The sequence below is a fragment of the Danio rerio genome, chromosome 17 (genome assembly GCF_052040795.2).
Source record: "Danio rerio strain M-AB ecotype USA chromosome 17, GRCz13ab, whole genome shotgun sequence".
NCBI classification, from domain to species: domain Eukaryota; kingdom Metazoa; phylum Chordata; class Actinopteri; order Cypriniformes; family Danionidae; genus Danio; species Danio rerio.
In genome coordinates this window covers 17,550,087-17,566,556 of record NC_141037.1, presented here as the reverse complement: position 1 = coordinate 17,566,556, position 16,470 = coordinate 17,550,087, and the positions used below count along the sequence as shown (strand labels likewise).

The window sequence follows — 16,470 nt, the reverse complement described above, 5'->3', positions numbered from 1 at the left end:
ACTGAACGTGATCGTGTGTAATTGTTTTTTTTTTTTTTTCTGGTATTTCATTCTGTTTCTTGGTGTCAGCTGTCTGACATGCTACTGATAACATCAGGAATCACTAGTACTTATGTCAGTCTTTGTCACAGACCTTTTGATTGCTCTATAATTGCAAAGTAAATCCACTGGTCAACGTAAATGAAAATAGCAGTGCTTCGGGTGCTGTCGTCAGTTTGACGACCTTTCATCATTTTGAGAAAATGGAGGCGACAATTGATGGTACTATTGAAAGCAAAGGGTGTCATCAGTTCTTGAACTGAAGCAGAAACCCTCTGTGTTGCCATGGCAATGCAGGTCTTTTGATAACAGAGACTTTAAGTGGCATGAGTGGGCGTGGCCTGCAGATCAAGAGGGAAAGTGGGCGGTCCTCAGTGTGTTTAGTCAGTTTCTGCACTGATTACGCACTGATTAAAGTTAAGTTTCAATCAGGTTTTTATAGTGATCCCATAGAAAAGCCAATTCGACTTTTCATTCTTTTTTTAATTAAAGAAATTAGTACTTCAATTTGATCACCACTATCACAAGGAAAAAAAACATTTAAATATAATGCATTTTATATTTTTACTGTAATGTAAAGACAGACACTCATCATTCTTAAAAGCATTCACGTCAGTTAGACTACAGGTCTGCTATTGTGTCTTTCCATTTCATTCCATTAGGCCAGAGGAGAACTGGTTTCCCAGCTGAGCCTGGTTTTTCCCAAGATTTTTTTTTTCTACTTCCATCAGTTGGTGCAGTTTTAGTTCCTTGCCACTGTCGCCTTCCTTTAACAGTGACATTCATACTAAACCTAAATAAATCTGTTTTAATTTAACTAGATCTACACTAGCATTCCACCACTATTCTGCTTTCTGCCTGACATGCTAAATGTGCTTCACAAACTGAAAAAATTATGGCTTCTTATCCATGTACAGTATAGTGACTTTGACAATCTACATTGCATAAAGTGTAGTATGAATGAAAGTAACTTGACTTGATTTCAAATAAACAAATTATTACAAATAAACGCAACTTTAGTAAACAAAGGAGTCTTTTTTTTCAAAAACATAAAAAAACATTAAACAAGATAAACCCTAATCTTTTGAGCTATAGTGAATACTGTGTACAGTATGATCAGATTATAGATGGTATAATAATATGCTCTCATTTTCCCATATCTCATTATTATTTTTCTTTTTTTATCTGTTTATATTCAAAGTAAGCTAATCCCTGTTAAAATCAACCCTGTTAAACTTGCCAGCCATTAGAGTATACATCACAACACTATACTAAAGACGCAAATGTGTTTGCTTTACGTTTTTGAAAGGTTTCCAGTACAGACAGCAAAAAGATCCATTTACATGGACTTGCAAAAACCTGAAGAAAGCCTCTGGCCGCTAGTAACACCATGGGTCTGCACACATACGCATTCATTAGGCTTGTGCGTGGCGTAACTGTTTTCTCAGAATTGCATTTTTGTAGTTTACATCAGTAATGGCATGGTTTTCAAAAACCTTTCACTTTTTTTTAAATAACAAGATCAACAAACCCCTGGTCACCACCGTTTTTCAGCAAGGATCTGTCTAATTTTTTCGATTGCATTTACATGTGAAAAAGCTTTGATTTGTTTCACATTTTATCTGATGGACGATAAAATAATCTAATTTGAGTGTGTGCAAATGACTGAATGTGGAAGACAGCTGTTTTCATGGTCTCAAAGACTTTACAAACACACTGTAAAAAAATCCTGATTGCCTTACATTTTAAGCGGAATCAAATTAACCTGATAAATCCATTGAACTTATACTATGTAAAACTGACTTAAAACAGCTTACGTAACTTATTTTTAAGTTAAAACATGATTAACTTTGTTTATTAAGCTACAATGACCTAAAAACATATGCTGTCAGGACTAATTGATCATATAATTGTTTTACAGTGCAGCACTCATAAGATGCTCTGATGAAAGTTGTTTCCAGTAAGACCTTATGCAGCATTCACCTCATCTATCAGTGCACAAATGCTTAATAACAGCACTTTTCCTACCAATATTTTCTAATCCAATCGAATTAAGTGTGTCCTGCCACTGTCCCTGCTCAAACTCATTTGTACTATATTCTGTTTCTCATTGGACCTGTTCCAATGTCATCGATTTGCATAACTGTGTAACACTTAATATAATCGAGTAGCACAAACGGTTCTGCCTCTTCAGGTCATTCAAAGCTTTACAACTTTGCATCCCTCTGTAAAGCAGACTTCATAATATACCCAGAAGTCCATTTAAGAGCTATAATTAAACCTTTTAGGACACCGACAGATAACCCTGGGTTTTTCAAAGCAGATGTGCATTGCAAACTTTCATGCGTGCACCATGGCAACCGCTCTTCCATTCCTGATCTTTTTCACACAGAAGTGTATGATATTAAAATGTTCCAACGAGGTTAAAAAAAAGACTTTCTCTTGCACTTGATTTCATTTTTGCCTGGGAAATAATCTCGTCTCAAGTGTTATTTCTGCTGCCTGCTTCATTTGCTCCAGCATGAGGTTGAATTAATAGACTTTTGTAATGAATAATTTTGAATGCAAGATCCAAACTAATCCTTTTTAATAATTTATTATTGAACGTTTTGGAGAAACAGCTTTTTCTGTTTTTATTATTATTATTTTGAGAACAGATTACTTCGAGTTATGATTATTGCTGTATTTCACTAGCAAATCAAAAGAAATTCATCAGTTTGTGTTTTGGGACAGTAAAGATTTTCATCATAGATGCTTTTTCCTAACATTAAATGGGATAGTTCTTCCAAAAATCTTGTGATCATTAGTTTTATTTCCATTCATAAATCGCATTATCTCATAAAAGACGTGCAAATAAAGCAGCATTTCCATCCAATGAATCAAAGAGAACAAAATCGTTACTTTCTGAGTTACTTGTGTCAAATATCAACCATAAAAACAGAATTTGCTGGGGTAGGAGAAGCTGCGTGAATCTTTTCTTTATTTAATAAATGACTTTTACCTCAGAAGACGATGCCGACATGCAGTGAACATTTCAGATGTTTTACAGTGTGCTCAACCTGCTGGTTTGTCCATTCACACATTTTTGTCATCACATGATCTCTTATAACAAAATCACATGATCTTTTAATGTGCATACTAAAATTTGTTCAGTAACAGTGTTTCCATCATAGTTTATGTGCATTTTTTCCTATCGAATAAAAAGTTTATCCTGCTTAGTTATGCGCATGTTTTGTATGTACATTTTCAAAATGTATGCAGATCTTGGCATTTCTATCAACCTGCTTGACTTTTTCATCTGTTAAAAACAAAAGTAGATATATTTTGAAGATAAAAGCTAGTAACCTGTAACCATTTACTTCCATGGCATGTTTTGTTTCTACAATGGAAGTCAGAAGATTTATGTTTTCGGCTTTTTCAAAATACCTTCTTTTGTGTTCAACAGAATAAAGTAATTCGGATTAACGGTTTGAAACCACAAGGGGGGGGGGGGGGGTAAATCATGGGTAAATAAAACATTTGGGGTGAACTAGTGCATTTTCACCCCATTTATAGTTTTTTGTTCTCTTGTGTAAAAAATAGTAAAAAACGTTTTTTTTATTATTATTATTACTTTTTAATTCAAACACAGATAGAAAAGACAGGTTCTAGTTGGATTTTTTGGACATAATTGTTTAAGAAAAAAAAAGTTAAAGATTGAAGAATGACTGAAAAAAAATGGGGTATCTGTCTGGTTTGATCTGTTTTCAATATTGCCTGAATTGATGAGATTGTGAATGCTGAAAAATACAGACAGATTTTAATTTGTCATGTAATTCCTACAAGAACCTAAATTGTAGTAGTTTTTTTCAGCTTGATAATGATCCCAAACACACTGCTAATGTAATGAAATCTTATCATGGAGAGAAAACCATCTTATGAAACAAAAATAGTCATGAAATTGCCTCCACAGAGTCCAGACCTGAATATTATATACAGCATGTATAGGTTTTTATTCTAAAAGTAATTTTGTTCTGGATATTGTGTACATTTCCATATTTTCTTGTATATTAAAGGTATAGTTTACCTAAAAGTAATGACTTGTACTTGCTCCATACCTTTTAGATCAATGGATTTGTGCAAAAGTCTTAAGGTCTTAAGCGGCGTCAACGCAAGACGCAGATGAAGCGTCAAGCACAAGTGATTTACATGTTAAGTCAATGCAAAGACACTAATAGACATCCTGCGGCACAAATCACGACAATGAGGCGGCGAGAGTGACACAATTTTAATTATTTTTTATAAACTTTTTTACAGTAATAAGTACAGCAAAAAATGAAGGAAAAAAAATTACTTTCAAAAAAATGTACAGTAGCACAGTAATGACAATTTACATATCAAACTGTCATTTTAAAATAGGGAATGATTTTATTTAATTTTATTTTAGATGATGTTTTCATCTAACTTTTATTGTCATTTTACATAAGTTGTTATATATATATATATATATATATATATATATATATATATATATATATATATATATATATATATATATATATATATATATAAATATATATATATATATATATATATATATATATATATATATATATATATATATCAGATTAATATTTTATTTAGTAAGAACATCTGTCATTCTGACTCAGTTCTGTACAGTTCATGTAATCTCAGCCCCCGTCATCAACACCTGTGATATTAATACATGCTGAACCCAGTGACAGACGCAGACTTTATACCTCAAGTGTACCTGCACCTCTATATTAAGACTAACCTGATGCATCTCTGTGTCTATTTCTGACTCGACCGCTGCTGTTTCTGCTCACTGATGAGAATAGGATGGTTTCATTTTGTATTAAATCAGCTCAGAACTTTCCATCAGTTTCTGCTCCTCAAACAGACTCACTCTCCGTTTTGGACTAAAGGAGGAGGATCAGGCATTGTGATTGAGAATCACCTTCTCGAGTCTCGTTCTCTAATTCAGAGAGGAGACCGCTGAGTGCTGCTTCACATCCTCTCGTGGGAATCACTCACACAAAATTGAGAATTGCTATCTTCTAAGCCTTGTCTTTTTTGGGATGCATTCATAACAAAAATGTCCGAGCTGCAGTTTTCCATATCTTGAAAATGGATAGTGACTAAAATTATACATTCATTTTTTTATTGGACATTGTTATTTTCTGGAGATATTTTGGGGGGGATTTTGAGATTGCTTGCACTTTGGATGCTAACGGTTAATCATGATTGATTGAGCATCGATAGCCCCTTAAAATCAATTAAGTGTGGATTTCATTATTTCCCATTTTAAATATGGGGAGGAAATGAAGCAAGCATGCATAAATTTTTAATAACACTTGCAGATAAGTTGGAGAAACAGAACGGGATATCAGTTTACTGTGTGGTTTGTTCATACCTCATTAGCTAATTCGATTCACCAATCAGATGATTGCTAAATCACTTTAGTGGTACAGTACGGTGCGGCTTGGTAAACTTTTACTGCTGTTTCCACTGACAAAAGGGACCAAAAAGTGAACCGTACCGTACCACTTTTTGGGTACCCTTTCTGAATGGTACCTAGCACATTAAAAGGGTAACAAAAGGAAGAGCAAGACGCACAAGTGAACACTATTGTTTACAAAGATACGTCATCAGCTCGTGCACAAGCTAGAAGCATAAAAACAAAGGAAGCGTCATTTTTGAATACACAGCCGAAACTTTACACCGTAATAATACATACATATAGTAACGAGCCATGGTCGACCTGAGTGCAAACAAACCTTGTCGTCGTCTTGATGAACAGCCACAAAGCCAAGAATCTACCCTGCTGTGTTTACAAGGTCATCTAAAGAGCGAGCAGTTTCAATTTCTCGCTTGCGTTCACCGCACGTCTCTATTTGAAATAACAAACTTCTTGAGCTGATGATAATAATGTGCACGTGATTATTGAAGTGCTTTTTGACATCCGATCCTTTCAGGAACAGATAAACATGAAAGTAAAACGCGAAAAAACAAAGGAGAAGCCAGAAAAAACAAAGGAGCAAATTATTCTTATAGCAAACATAAATAAACTGCCGTGTTTAACTATTGTGTCACCTTTTGGACTATTATAAACTCGGAATGACGGAAATACTTTCTAACAGAGGTTACATGTGCTGGTGAAGATTAAAGATGCAGATACTGTGGACTATATGTTGCATGTTGTTTTTGAACCCAAAAAAGGACTAAATGTATGCTGTCTGTAGTTTTTCTGTAATTGGTAACATATCAAAGACTGTAAGAGTCTACATGTGTTCATATATGTTGCATTTATTTATTTATTTCATATAATTGCAGACGTCACAGTAGGCTATTTTGCTATTTTTACACCACGCCCATTGGTATTCTTTTGGCAGTGAAAACTCAAGCCTAATAAAGGTGACCCGTACCGTACTGTAGCACTCAGTGGAAACAGGCCGTTAAAGGGCCATGAAACCCCCTACTTTCGGTTCAAGTCTACCTCAGAATTTTTTTCAAAAAATGCTTCATAATGGGTTGCTCTGCAAGCAGAGGCAGGAGTGGGTGTGGCCAGCAGAGGTGGGGAGCGAACAACTTTAGTCAGTCGGCTCACAAAATGAGACAAACTGTGAGTAGATGCATGACCCTATAGTTTACAAAGTTGAAATTCAAAGAAATAAACATTAATTTAATGCCCTGCTACTTTTGTTATTCGTAATTTCATATACAGATAACCACAATTTATATCATTATAAAGATAATCATGTTCATATAAACACTAAAAATGAAGACTTCTCCCTCAATACACTGGTCTGAATGCAGACTCAATGCAGCAAGTCTCTTGCCCTGCTTGTTGCAACCATTAGCCCTGCTGGGAATCTGGAGGATTTAGGCAAACTCAGCAGCACGGCGATGTGTCTAAATGTGAACAAACTCCACTGATAAAAGATGAAGTCCGCCATTCTCCAGTTCTCGTACTGCTCTCCCGACAAAAAATGCTTGCTGGACACATATAGCTTTGCTGTATCGACCCTGACAGGATCGCGGGGAAAAACATGCAACAAACCCCATGGATCATGGAAATAATCACATACGAACCTACATGAATGGCTAAATACTGTGTGCTGTGGGTCCGTGGACGCGTCCTCACCCAGTCATCAATATAGGGTCTTACAACTCAGCACTGGTAAGTCTGTCTTGCTTTCGGAAAGCATGTGCAGTCATAAATAATTAGGATGAGCTCTTAGTTAGCAATACATCTCTCCATAGCAGTTCCTAATTTGCCACTAGCCATAAATAAGCAGGGGAGTTCTCGAGACCTACCAAAGCTCAAACTTCCCCCTCGCCCTTCAAATGGGAGGCAGCCCCGGGCGCACGAGGATCTTATGATCTAAGTGTGAACTCTTGAAAAGAGGTTTACTGATGTGTTGTGTCTATTGTGGATTATTAGTAATTAGTCGGATCATTAATTATCTGATTATCCATTAGCATATCATCTAACACAACTAATACATTGTAAAATGTTAATTTTACCCTCATGGAGTAAAGGCTTAACAAGGCTAATAATTAGATGACATTAGCCTTTACCACACTACGGACATTCATGAGTAAATGTTGGCCTTTTCACATTAAGCAATAGTTCACTCAAAAATGAAATCGTTGTCATCCTTCACTAGTTCAAAGCCTATTTGAATTTCTTTCTTCTCTTGGTTGCTGTGACACCAATTGCCTTTTTTTTATCCTACTATCGAAGTGAATGAGTACCAGCAACCAGCACTCTTCAAAATAACTTTTGAGTTCAGCAGACGAAAAACTCATAAAGGTTTAAAACCACATTAGGGAGAGTAAATGGTGGAGTCGTTTTCTTTTTTAGTATGAACTATCTCTTTAATATGTGCAATATTCTCTGCACATTTGGAAAGAAAATAATACACTACACACTAAACATGAATTTAGGTATTCACATGAGTAAATTACATACACAGTCAATGTAAACGCGCAAATAGAGGTCAATTACAAAGTGTTTACTGCAAATGTATGGAATTTACCTCAATAACATAATCAGTGCTCATTCAAAATATTCAACTTTCACACAAAAATTCATTCAAGGCGAAAAACATATCATGAGTAATCTAGAGATAGTGAGTGACACAATGGTCCACCTCTGATGTGTGAACCGAGAAAAGCATTAACTAAAACTATTTTGATCATATAAACACACACATGCTGCACCAGTGTGTACATGTCACATATTAACACATTGTATTTTATTCATTAAACGTGATAATTACATTAGCAATCATTGGTTCTTTCTTTGATTGATTATTTACAGTAAAACCATTTTCCTTTGGGTCAGGTTGCTTGCAGTTTTAGTGTCATTTGCACATTCTGTTATGTCAGTGACAATGAGCCACTTTCCCTAGCTTGAGCACGTATGAACAGTTTTTCAAATATGCAGGGCTAGATTAGCTCATCAAAGATATGTGTGTTTGTTGGCGCAGATAACCTAGTGGTCAGTGCACCAGCATATAGCATAACTGTGAGTTTGAGTACCAAATCACAAACATTTCCCAATCACTGCATCTCTCTCTTCACTTCCTGTCAAAAAAGTACTGTCCAATCAAAAAAAGGTGCCAGAAATAAAATAATGCCACAAATAAAATACTAAACATAAATGTCTGCACGTTTTTTACCCACTGATGATTAATTTTGTAAGTCACGGGGCATTTTTATGCACCCAATTCTGGAGTATGGAAGGTTTTGATGAGTTTTGGCGTCTTCACATATATTGATGTGGTTCCAGGCAACAATTAAGCCTGGATGTGAATGTCTGTGTATAGCCCTACCGCTGTGTGTTCCTGCTGTTAGAGGAATAGACTGTCTGTCATTATTGAAGGTTCTTGAATTTGTTGTGCTAATTAAATTATTAAGGCAGTGATGACTACAACTCATCTGAACAAGTCATTACAGGGTCACGGTCTGTTTTATTTTACAATATTACATTTTTAAAAATTAAGTTGCTTGAAAATTTGTATATACAGTTGAAGTCAGAATTATTAGCACCCACTGAATATTTTTTCCCAATTTCACATTTCTAAATATAATATTTTTAAAAACTAACTTTGATATCTTTTTTTCTTTGCAATCATGACAGTAAATATTATTTTACTAGATATTTTTCAGACACTAGTATTTAACTTAAAGGTGCAGTATGTAAGTTTGAAACCCAGTGATTGAACTAGGTATTGCATTCCTGAATCAAAACAAATCCAAGCGCAGGTTGCCAGATTGACCGACAGGAGCAAGTCTGACTATCGAGCCTAAAGGCTAATTAAAACTGTGTTCTATATAAAAGCAACGACATGCAATAAAAGGAAAATTCTCCATATTAAAATTAGTTTTTGTCCTAAATAACACCTTGAATTGATATATTAGAAACCGCTTCTATTTCTTGCAGCTGAACAACAGAAAACTGAAAATGCTCACCTCATGTATTCCTCCTGTGCTTTATTCAGTGTTAAATGCTAACAATATGAGTTTGAATGCCATTTTACATGACATTTATTGCCATACTAATGAAAAGAGCAGCAGATGGTTTACCTCAGATCTTGAAAATAAACCGTTTGAAATTCACCTTTAGAACTGTGACTCAGTGCAAGCCAACACATATCAGCGATTCAGCATCTGCATTTAATAATGTTAATGAGGTTTAATATGTATTAATTAGATTATAAACCTTATCATTTCTTGAGTGAGTGCATATTCTGTCCTTCTGAATGGCTGTATTTAAATTTCTGTCGTGTTTTGTCTGGTGCAAACAGCCAAACTACAGACAAAAATAAAGAGTGGCTAATAATTCTGACTTCAACTGTATTTGATAGTTTTTAGTTTTTAAATAAAAAAAAAAAAGTGGTCAAGAAGTTTGTTTCTACATCAAATTTATCTTCTGTGAAAATCTTTATATATTTTATAAAGTGTTGTTAATGTTTAAATAAAATAACATACTTTGCTTTTGTTCAGCTAGTTGCCAAGAAATTTGTTTCTTCAATTTCTTTTCTTTATCGACAGTATTTTAATTCACCCAAGGATACAAATTTAAAAGGTTACAAAGTTTGATTTTTCTCTCAAAAACAAAAGGATATACTTTAAAGACCGCTAGCCAATAGCTATGTTTCTATCCACCTATCTTTATAAGCATTTTGGATATGCGCATAAAAAATTTGGTTCATGGAAACACCAAGATGGGCATTAGTTCTGAAAATGTGCATAAAAAACGTAAGCATAACTGAGTAGGATAAACGTTTTATTCAATAAGAAAAGATGCGCATAAACTACGATGGAAACACTTTTACTGAACAACAATCAGTATTAAAGTATTTTCAGTATTAAAAAACGTCACGTGATTTTGTTATAAGAGATCATGTGATGATCAAAATGTGTGAATGGACAAACCAGCAGGTTGAGCAAACTGTAAAACATCTACAGTGTTGTTTTGCTCATTATATAATACATGAATCATTTTAGTATTAGTGTTATTATATTATTAATTACCTTCAGAACTGTTAAGAGTGTCTGCGCTCTGCATCTCATGGCTTCAAACACTTTAAAGTGTTATTATATTATAAATTACCTCCAGAATCAAGAATGTCTGTTCTCAAACGCCATCACACATTCATTGCATATGCGCATTGTCTTCTGAGGCGCAAGTAATTTTTTAAAATAAAGAATAGATTGACACACCTTGTCCTACCACAGCAAATTCCGTTTTTACTTTTGATCTTTGGCACCAGTTTATTAAAAAGTGACCATTTCGTTCTCTTTGACTCGTTGGATGAAAAAACTGCTTTATTTTCACATCTTATATACAATATTCCTGTTTTGGGTATAAATTTAATTTCATCTTTGAATGGAAACATAGCTATTGACATATATAGTAGAAGTTAGGTAGAACTGTACCTTTAAGACCCAAATAAAGACTGGGCATGTTTTAACCATAAAGCAGTCCAATGATTTATTCAAACATCTCTAGTACATTACACCAAATATTCATCACTCGCATAAATACATTTGAAGGCAAATGTTTTGATGACTGACTGTAATGTCCTCAATTTCACTCAGTTGAAAAAAACTCCTTTGTGGAAAGTGACTCACTCCCATTTTCCAGTAAGTTATAAACATGTTTTACACAAAACCGTTTGACAGATCCTCCAAATCATTTAGTTTCATGTGCTTTTCATTGGCATTTTAACTGATGTGTTGTTTTTGTGACTGACTCCAGTTGTGTCAACTAGTTACCATGGATACCGCTGGTCTACAGTCTTTCTAGAAGTCTGTATCCTGCAATTCATTATTTAGTAAAGCGCACAGTTTGATCGTGATCCTCCATACAGATACAGTCTACACGCTACAGTATTAATGCCACAGGTAAGTATGGAGAGGTCAGAACCTTCACTTCTCTCTAGGAGTCATTGTTGGCCTGAAGCAAACATGTAATCCTGCGTCATCTCACAAAGCATAATGAGTTTCCAATGATTCCGTTTCCAGTAATATCTGCTCTTGCATTTATGAGGTTTTTTTTTTCCTTGCAGATCGGCCTTGGATCTGGAACATTCCATACACTCAAGCACCAGACACTCATGGAAATGTATGGGTGCCTTCTTGAGCTGCTGAGACCATCTGAACAAGATCGTATTAACATGGAAATCAGATCATCAGCATCTCTTTCTGGGTCTGTTCAGTTCGTCATATAAGCTTTAAAATTACATGCTTTTACCTTTGATATCAGTAGTTGTTAGAAATACACTATAATACTGTTATGGTTATAGTTATAGATACGATAGTGTATAGTTATTACTTAATAAAATGCTTTTTGTAAAAAAAAACATAATAATAAAATACAACAATAAAATACACCGAACTATGTAATCTTTTTTTTCAGTTGCGGTGTTCTCCTTTGTCTTAAAGGGCTGGTTTTTCAGTTTTTGACTCATAAAATAGCATAATATGTTTGGAGATATTTTAGAAACATGCAAAGTGATTTTAAAAGTCAAAAACGTACATACAGCAACTTTAAAGAGCAATTTACAGACTTAACTAGGTGAATTAGGCAGGTTAGGGTAATTAGCCAAGTCATTGTATAACAGTGGTTTGTTCTGTTAACCAGTGGTTCTCAAAGTGGGGGTCGGCACCCCCTAAGGGCAATGATGGTAGGTCGCAAATAGAATTACCATATTTTATCCATAACCTAATAAAGGGAAAAATTTGTAGTTTATAGTTACTATATACTACATACTACAGTAGCTTATAGTTACTAGTTCTATTGGATTGCGACCCCTGGGGTAATTACATTATATTAATGACACACCAATGGCGTCAGATGCAGCAGATGGATTTTATGACACCAGGTTAAACTTTCTGGCCCATTTACAGCACCCACATACATTAAAAAAAATTAAACGAAGAATAGACTATTGGGTATTGGGTGTCGCGAGTCACTGGCATTGTCATTTTGGGGATCATGAAAATGTTGAAATGTTTAGGAACCCCTGCTGTAGACAATCGAAAATATATATATATATATATTATTGACCATAAAATGTTTTTTTTATATATATATAAAAACTTTATTCTAGCCAAAATAAAACAAATTAGACTCTCCAGAAGAAAATTTCAAAAAATACTGTGGAAAATTCCTTGCTCTGATGAAAATCATTTAGGAAATTATCAAAAACAAAAAAAAGAGTGGCTAATAATTTCAACTATATTTTATAACTTTTATTTTTTTATTTTAAAGAAATAAGTTGTCAAGAAATTTGTTTCTACATCAAATTTATCTTCTGTAAAAATCTTTATATATTTTATGAAGCGTTTAGTTAATTTTTTTTTATAAAATAACATTCATTACTTTAGTTCAGCAGCTTTTAATTCACCCAAAGATAATTCAAAAGTTCACACTTAGATGATGATGGATTATAAAGCTTGTTTGACATGCTTTAAAGGGAAAAAGCCCTGAGCTTATAATGTCCTCGAGCCCGGCGCTCCCTAGTAAATTAACTTAAGTTGCATGTTTTTGGACGGTGGGAGGAAACCAAGGAACTCGGGGGAAACCCTTGTGAGCACAGTGGAAATGTGTAAACTCTGCACAGAAATGTTGGCTGGCTTGATAAGGACTTGAACCAGTGACGTTCTTGCTGTGAGGCAACAGTGCTGACCACTGGGCCACCGTGCCACACATCTAGAAAAGGAGGAGGGGTTAAATGGTGGATTCTTCAAAACGAAGATGACTGTCATATGGCACTTATAGTGGCTTAGGAATCGTCTGATTGGTGTATCATGAATTGAATAATGCGGGGCCAGCTGCAAGCAATCATAAACACGTGATCCTCTCCAAATTAGTTTATAAATAAACTTCACAAATTTAAAAGGTTACAAAGTTTTATTTTTTCTCTCAAAAACAAAAGAAAACACTGAACTATGTAATCATTTTTTCAGTAGCAGTGTTTTCCTTTGTCTTAAAAGGGCTGTTGGTAAGTTTTTGACTCTTCTAAGAGCCAGGACACACCAAGCCGACAGCAAACAACACTAGCTTCAATGAAACCCAACTGTGTTGTTGCCTCGCATCTGGATCAAATAGCTGTGCCTAAACACAGCAAACAGACAAAAGCCAACTAAAATGAGAGCCACATTCTGCGTTACCACACAGTGGGGGCCAGCAGTCTGGTTTAGCATTCTGCAAAAGGAAACCGAACTTCCGACGCACACAGACAAATTAATAGGTGCGTTTGACTTCATGCAGCGCTGCGCAGACTAATCGAAATCTGTCTTAAAGCGGTGCATGATGGTTAAAAGTTTTGTTCGGCATGTGAATATCATATGTGGCATTAAAGTACCGAGATTAGCCGATGCTGCATCTGAAGAGCGACTGCGGGAGCTGCGATGAAGACTTCGGTATTACACGATTGGCTGAGTTCACGGGATGACGACAACTACGTGTATTTCAGGTTTATTATTGGACAACTTCCATCTCACAAACTTCCAAACAAACAGTTAACTTTTTATACTATCTCTATCTTGTATATATCCAGCTTATTAAAAAACTTCAGGTATTTTACTAAAGTAAATCTTTTTTTAAATATTTGTTTATTAAGGCTAGATTGTTTGCATAGGTTTATTTTTGTCCATTTTATACAGACCCTTACTGTATATAGCTCCATATACGATTTAAATGATGTATATTTTAGCGAATAACCAAATATCAACTCAAATAAGTCTTACAGACTAGTATAATAGTCATCATTGATCATGCCACCCCATAACGTTTTCTTAACAAAATGTGATAAATAATTATAATTATAAAAAACTATAAAATAGTTCTAAAATAATTAATACTTTTATAAAACAGTTTTATCCTGTCAAACTATTAAAAATTAAAAGAAATTTAAAAGTAACATTGATATATCTTGCCTTTTCTGTGGAATTTCCACTGAAAGTGTAGTTCGCTTATTTAGGATTGTCCTTTTGTTCAATCTTTTTGGATTAATGTGATTGGATCAATAAATAATAAATCATTGATCTCGCCATGTGAATTGTGATAATGCAGAGAACTATGAGCTTCGAGGTGTCCGACCTGACAGCCTCATTTGCAGCTCCGCTCCACCTGTGCTCGGCTAATCTGGTTGATTGCTAGCTGCAGCCGTGGTTCAAGTCGAACGCACCTAAAGTTTACTCGCTTTGTTGCTTCACTACCTCACAGTCGTGCACTTAGAATGCTCTCTTCAGCCAATGGTCTGATGCTGATTCTACATGCTGAATCAGGGAGGCGACATGTGGAACACACCAAACCAACTAGCCTGACCAACGAAACTAAATGGCCAACCATCAGCTTGGTGCTGCCTTTCAACTTAAAAATACCATAATACTTTTGTAGATATTTAGGAAACATGCTAATTGAACAAAATAGTTTTTCTGGAAAGACTATGAAATACACAAAACAGTTTTGAATGTAGCAAAATTCAATGGGTAATATGGTGATTGAAGCCCCACCTTCTAGTACAAGAGCCAATCATCGATTGCTATACACTGACAATTCTCCTGAGGAGGAGCTCAGACCAGAGATGAGTGAGTTTCTCCAGATTTTGTGTGATTCGAACATTTAGAAATGAAATTAAAGACACAATTGTTGTTTCATTTTGTTAGTGATTCCGAGTATGAAATTTAATCATAAATTTGCCAAGCGATTTTGGAGAATTGGATGTTTGCACATTCAATCAGAATGCCCAAGCATACTGCCCGAAAGGTGTTTCAAAGATGGCCGCCGAGTGAAATGACTTGCCTTAAAGGGACTTTGGCTGAAGTCAGTTGTTCTCCTTTGAAAATCTGCATTCCAGGTTAGGATGTCTGTCTTTGTTTTGGTCAGTGTTTCTCAGCCCACTTCCAGTTTACCCAATTATAAATAGACAACCAGGGTTGCCTTAATTGGTAAGATTTGTATTCTGTTGAAAGAAAGTATGCTTATATTGAAGCCCAGCGATGTAGGTAAACAGAAGTAAACCAATCTATTTTCATTCATTGAAAAAAAAAACATTGTAAAAGCCTTTAAACAAGTTGTATTTACACCTTATTTTATGAACATCAGTAGGTAAAAGGGCACAATACACAAAAAAAAGGCAATCTTTCAAATCTATTTTCAGACTGATTTGATAGAGTTAAGATAAAAGAAGGACCAAATAAAATGGTGAAAACATCTTAAATTGGCTTTTTTTTATTTATTTATTTATTTTTTTAATGTTTGTCTATGGACATGTCCTTGTAAATGAATTTCAGGCGAGCTCCAGGGGCGGATTGATTTTTTTATTTACAGCTACAGTGAAGCAGTAATGTGTTTGAGGAGGACTCTGCTCCCCCGGCATCACTGATATATCCAATGTGATCAAAATAAAGAACAATTGCTGCTGTTTTTGCTCGTCCTGAAATTGTCATGTTGCCTGGCAACATTGGAAAAGTTATAGCTCGACATTGATATAAAGGAATTCCCTGTGGCCCAATCATTTTAATTTTTTTAAATAAACAATTATTGGGATTCTGTACATTATTTGAAGGTTAACTGAGACCTAAAACAACTGTACAGAAATCTTACAGCCAGCATTTTTCTTGTAGAACTTTTAAATCTTACATAACGAAACTGAAATATTCACTTTTACCGTGAACAGTCTGAATTATGTATATCTCTTGCACAGCCATCTGTGACATTTGTTGGACGCGTTTCAGGCTTTGATCAGATAAATATTAGAGAGCGCTTCTTCATTTTAAAAAGGTCTTTTTAATATTGATCTCGGATCATTAGATTAGATTTATTCCTAACAGAGCAGCCTGGCAGAAATAATTACTATCATTATAGGTTTACCATTCAAATGAGTGACTACTGTGTTAACTATTCCA

The 16,470-nt window shown here is 34.9% G+C and overlaps 2 protein-coding genes across 3 annotated transcripts in view; both read left to right on the top strand.

Moving 5' to 3' along the window:
• Window positions 1-11,943, top strand: part of tdp1 (tyrosyl-DNA phosphodiesterase 1) — a 73,933-nt gene extending 61,990 nt beyond the window's left edge. For both annotated transcript variants that reach the window (XR_015513231.1, XM_087290297.2), the window contains one exon: window positions 11,622-11,943. Coding sequence is in view for 1 of the 2 variants with exons in the window: in XM_087290297.2 (XP_087146423.1) it covers window positions 11,622-11,695 (74 nt within the window). In the remaining variant the exon portion in view is untranslated. The remainder of the gene's footprint in view (window positions 1-11,621) is intronic.
• The window catches only part of hmbox1a (homeobox containing 1a), a 664,927-nt gene that overhangs the window by 601,284 nt on the left and 47,173 nt on the right, over window positions 1-16,470 (top strand). The gene's annotated exons all lie outside the window — the stretch shown is intronic.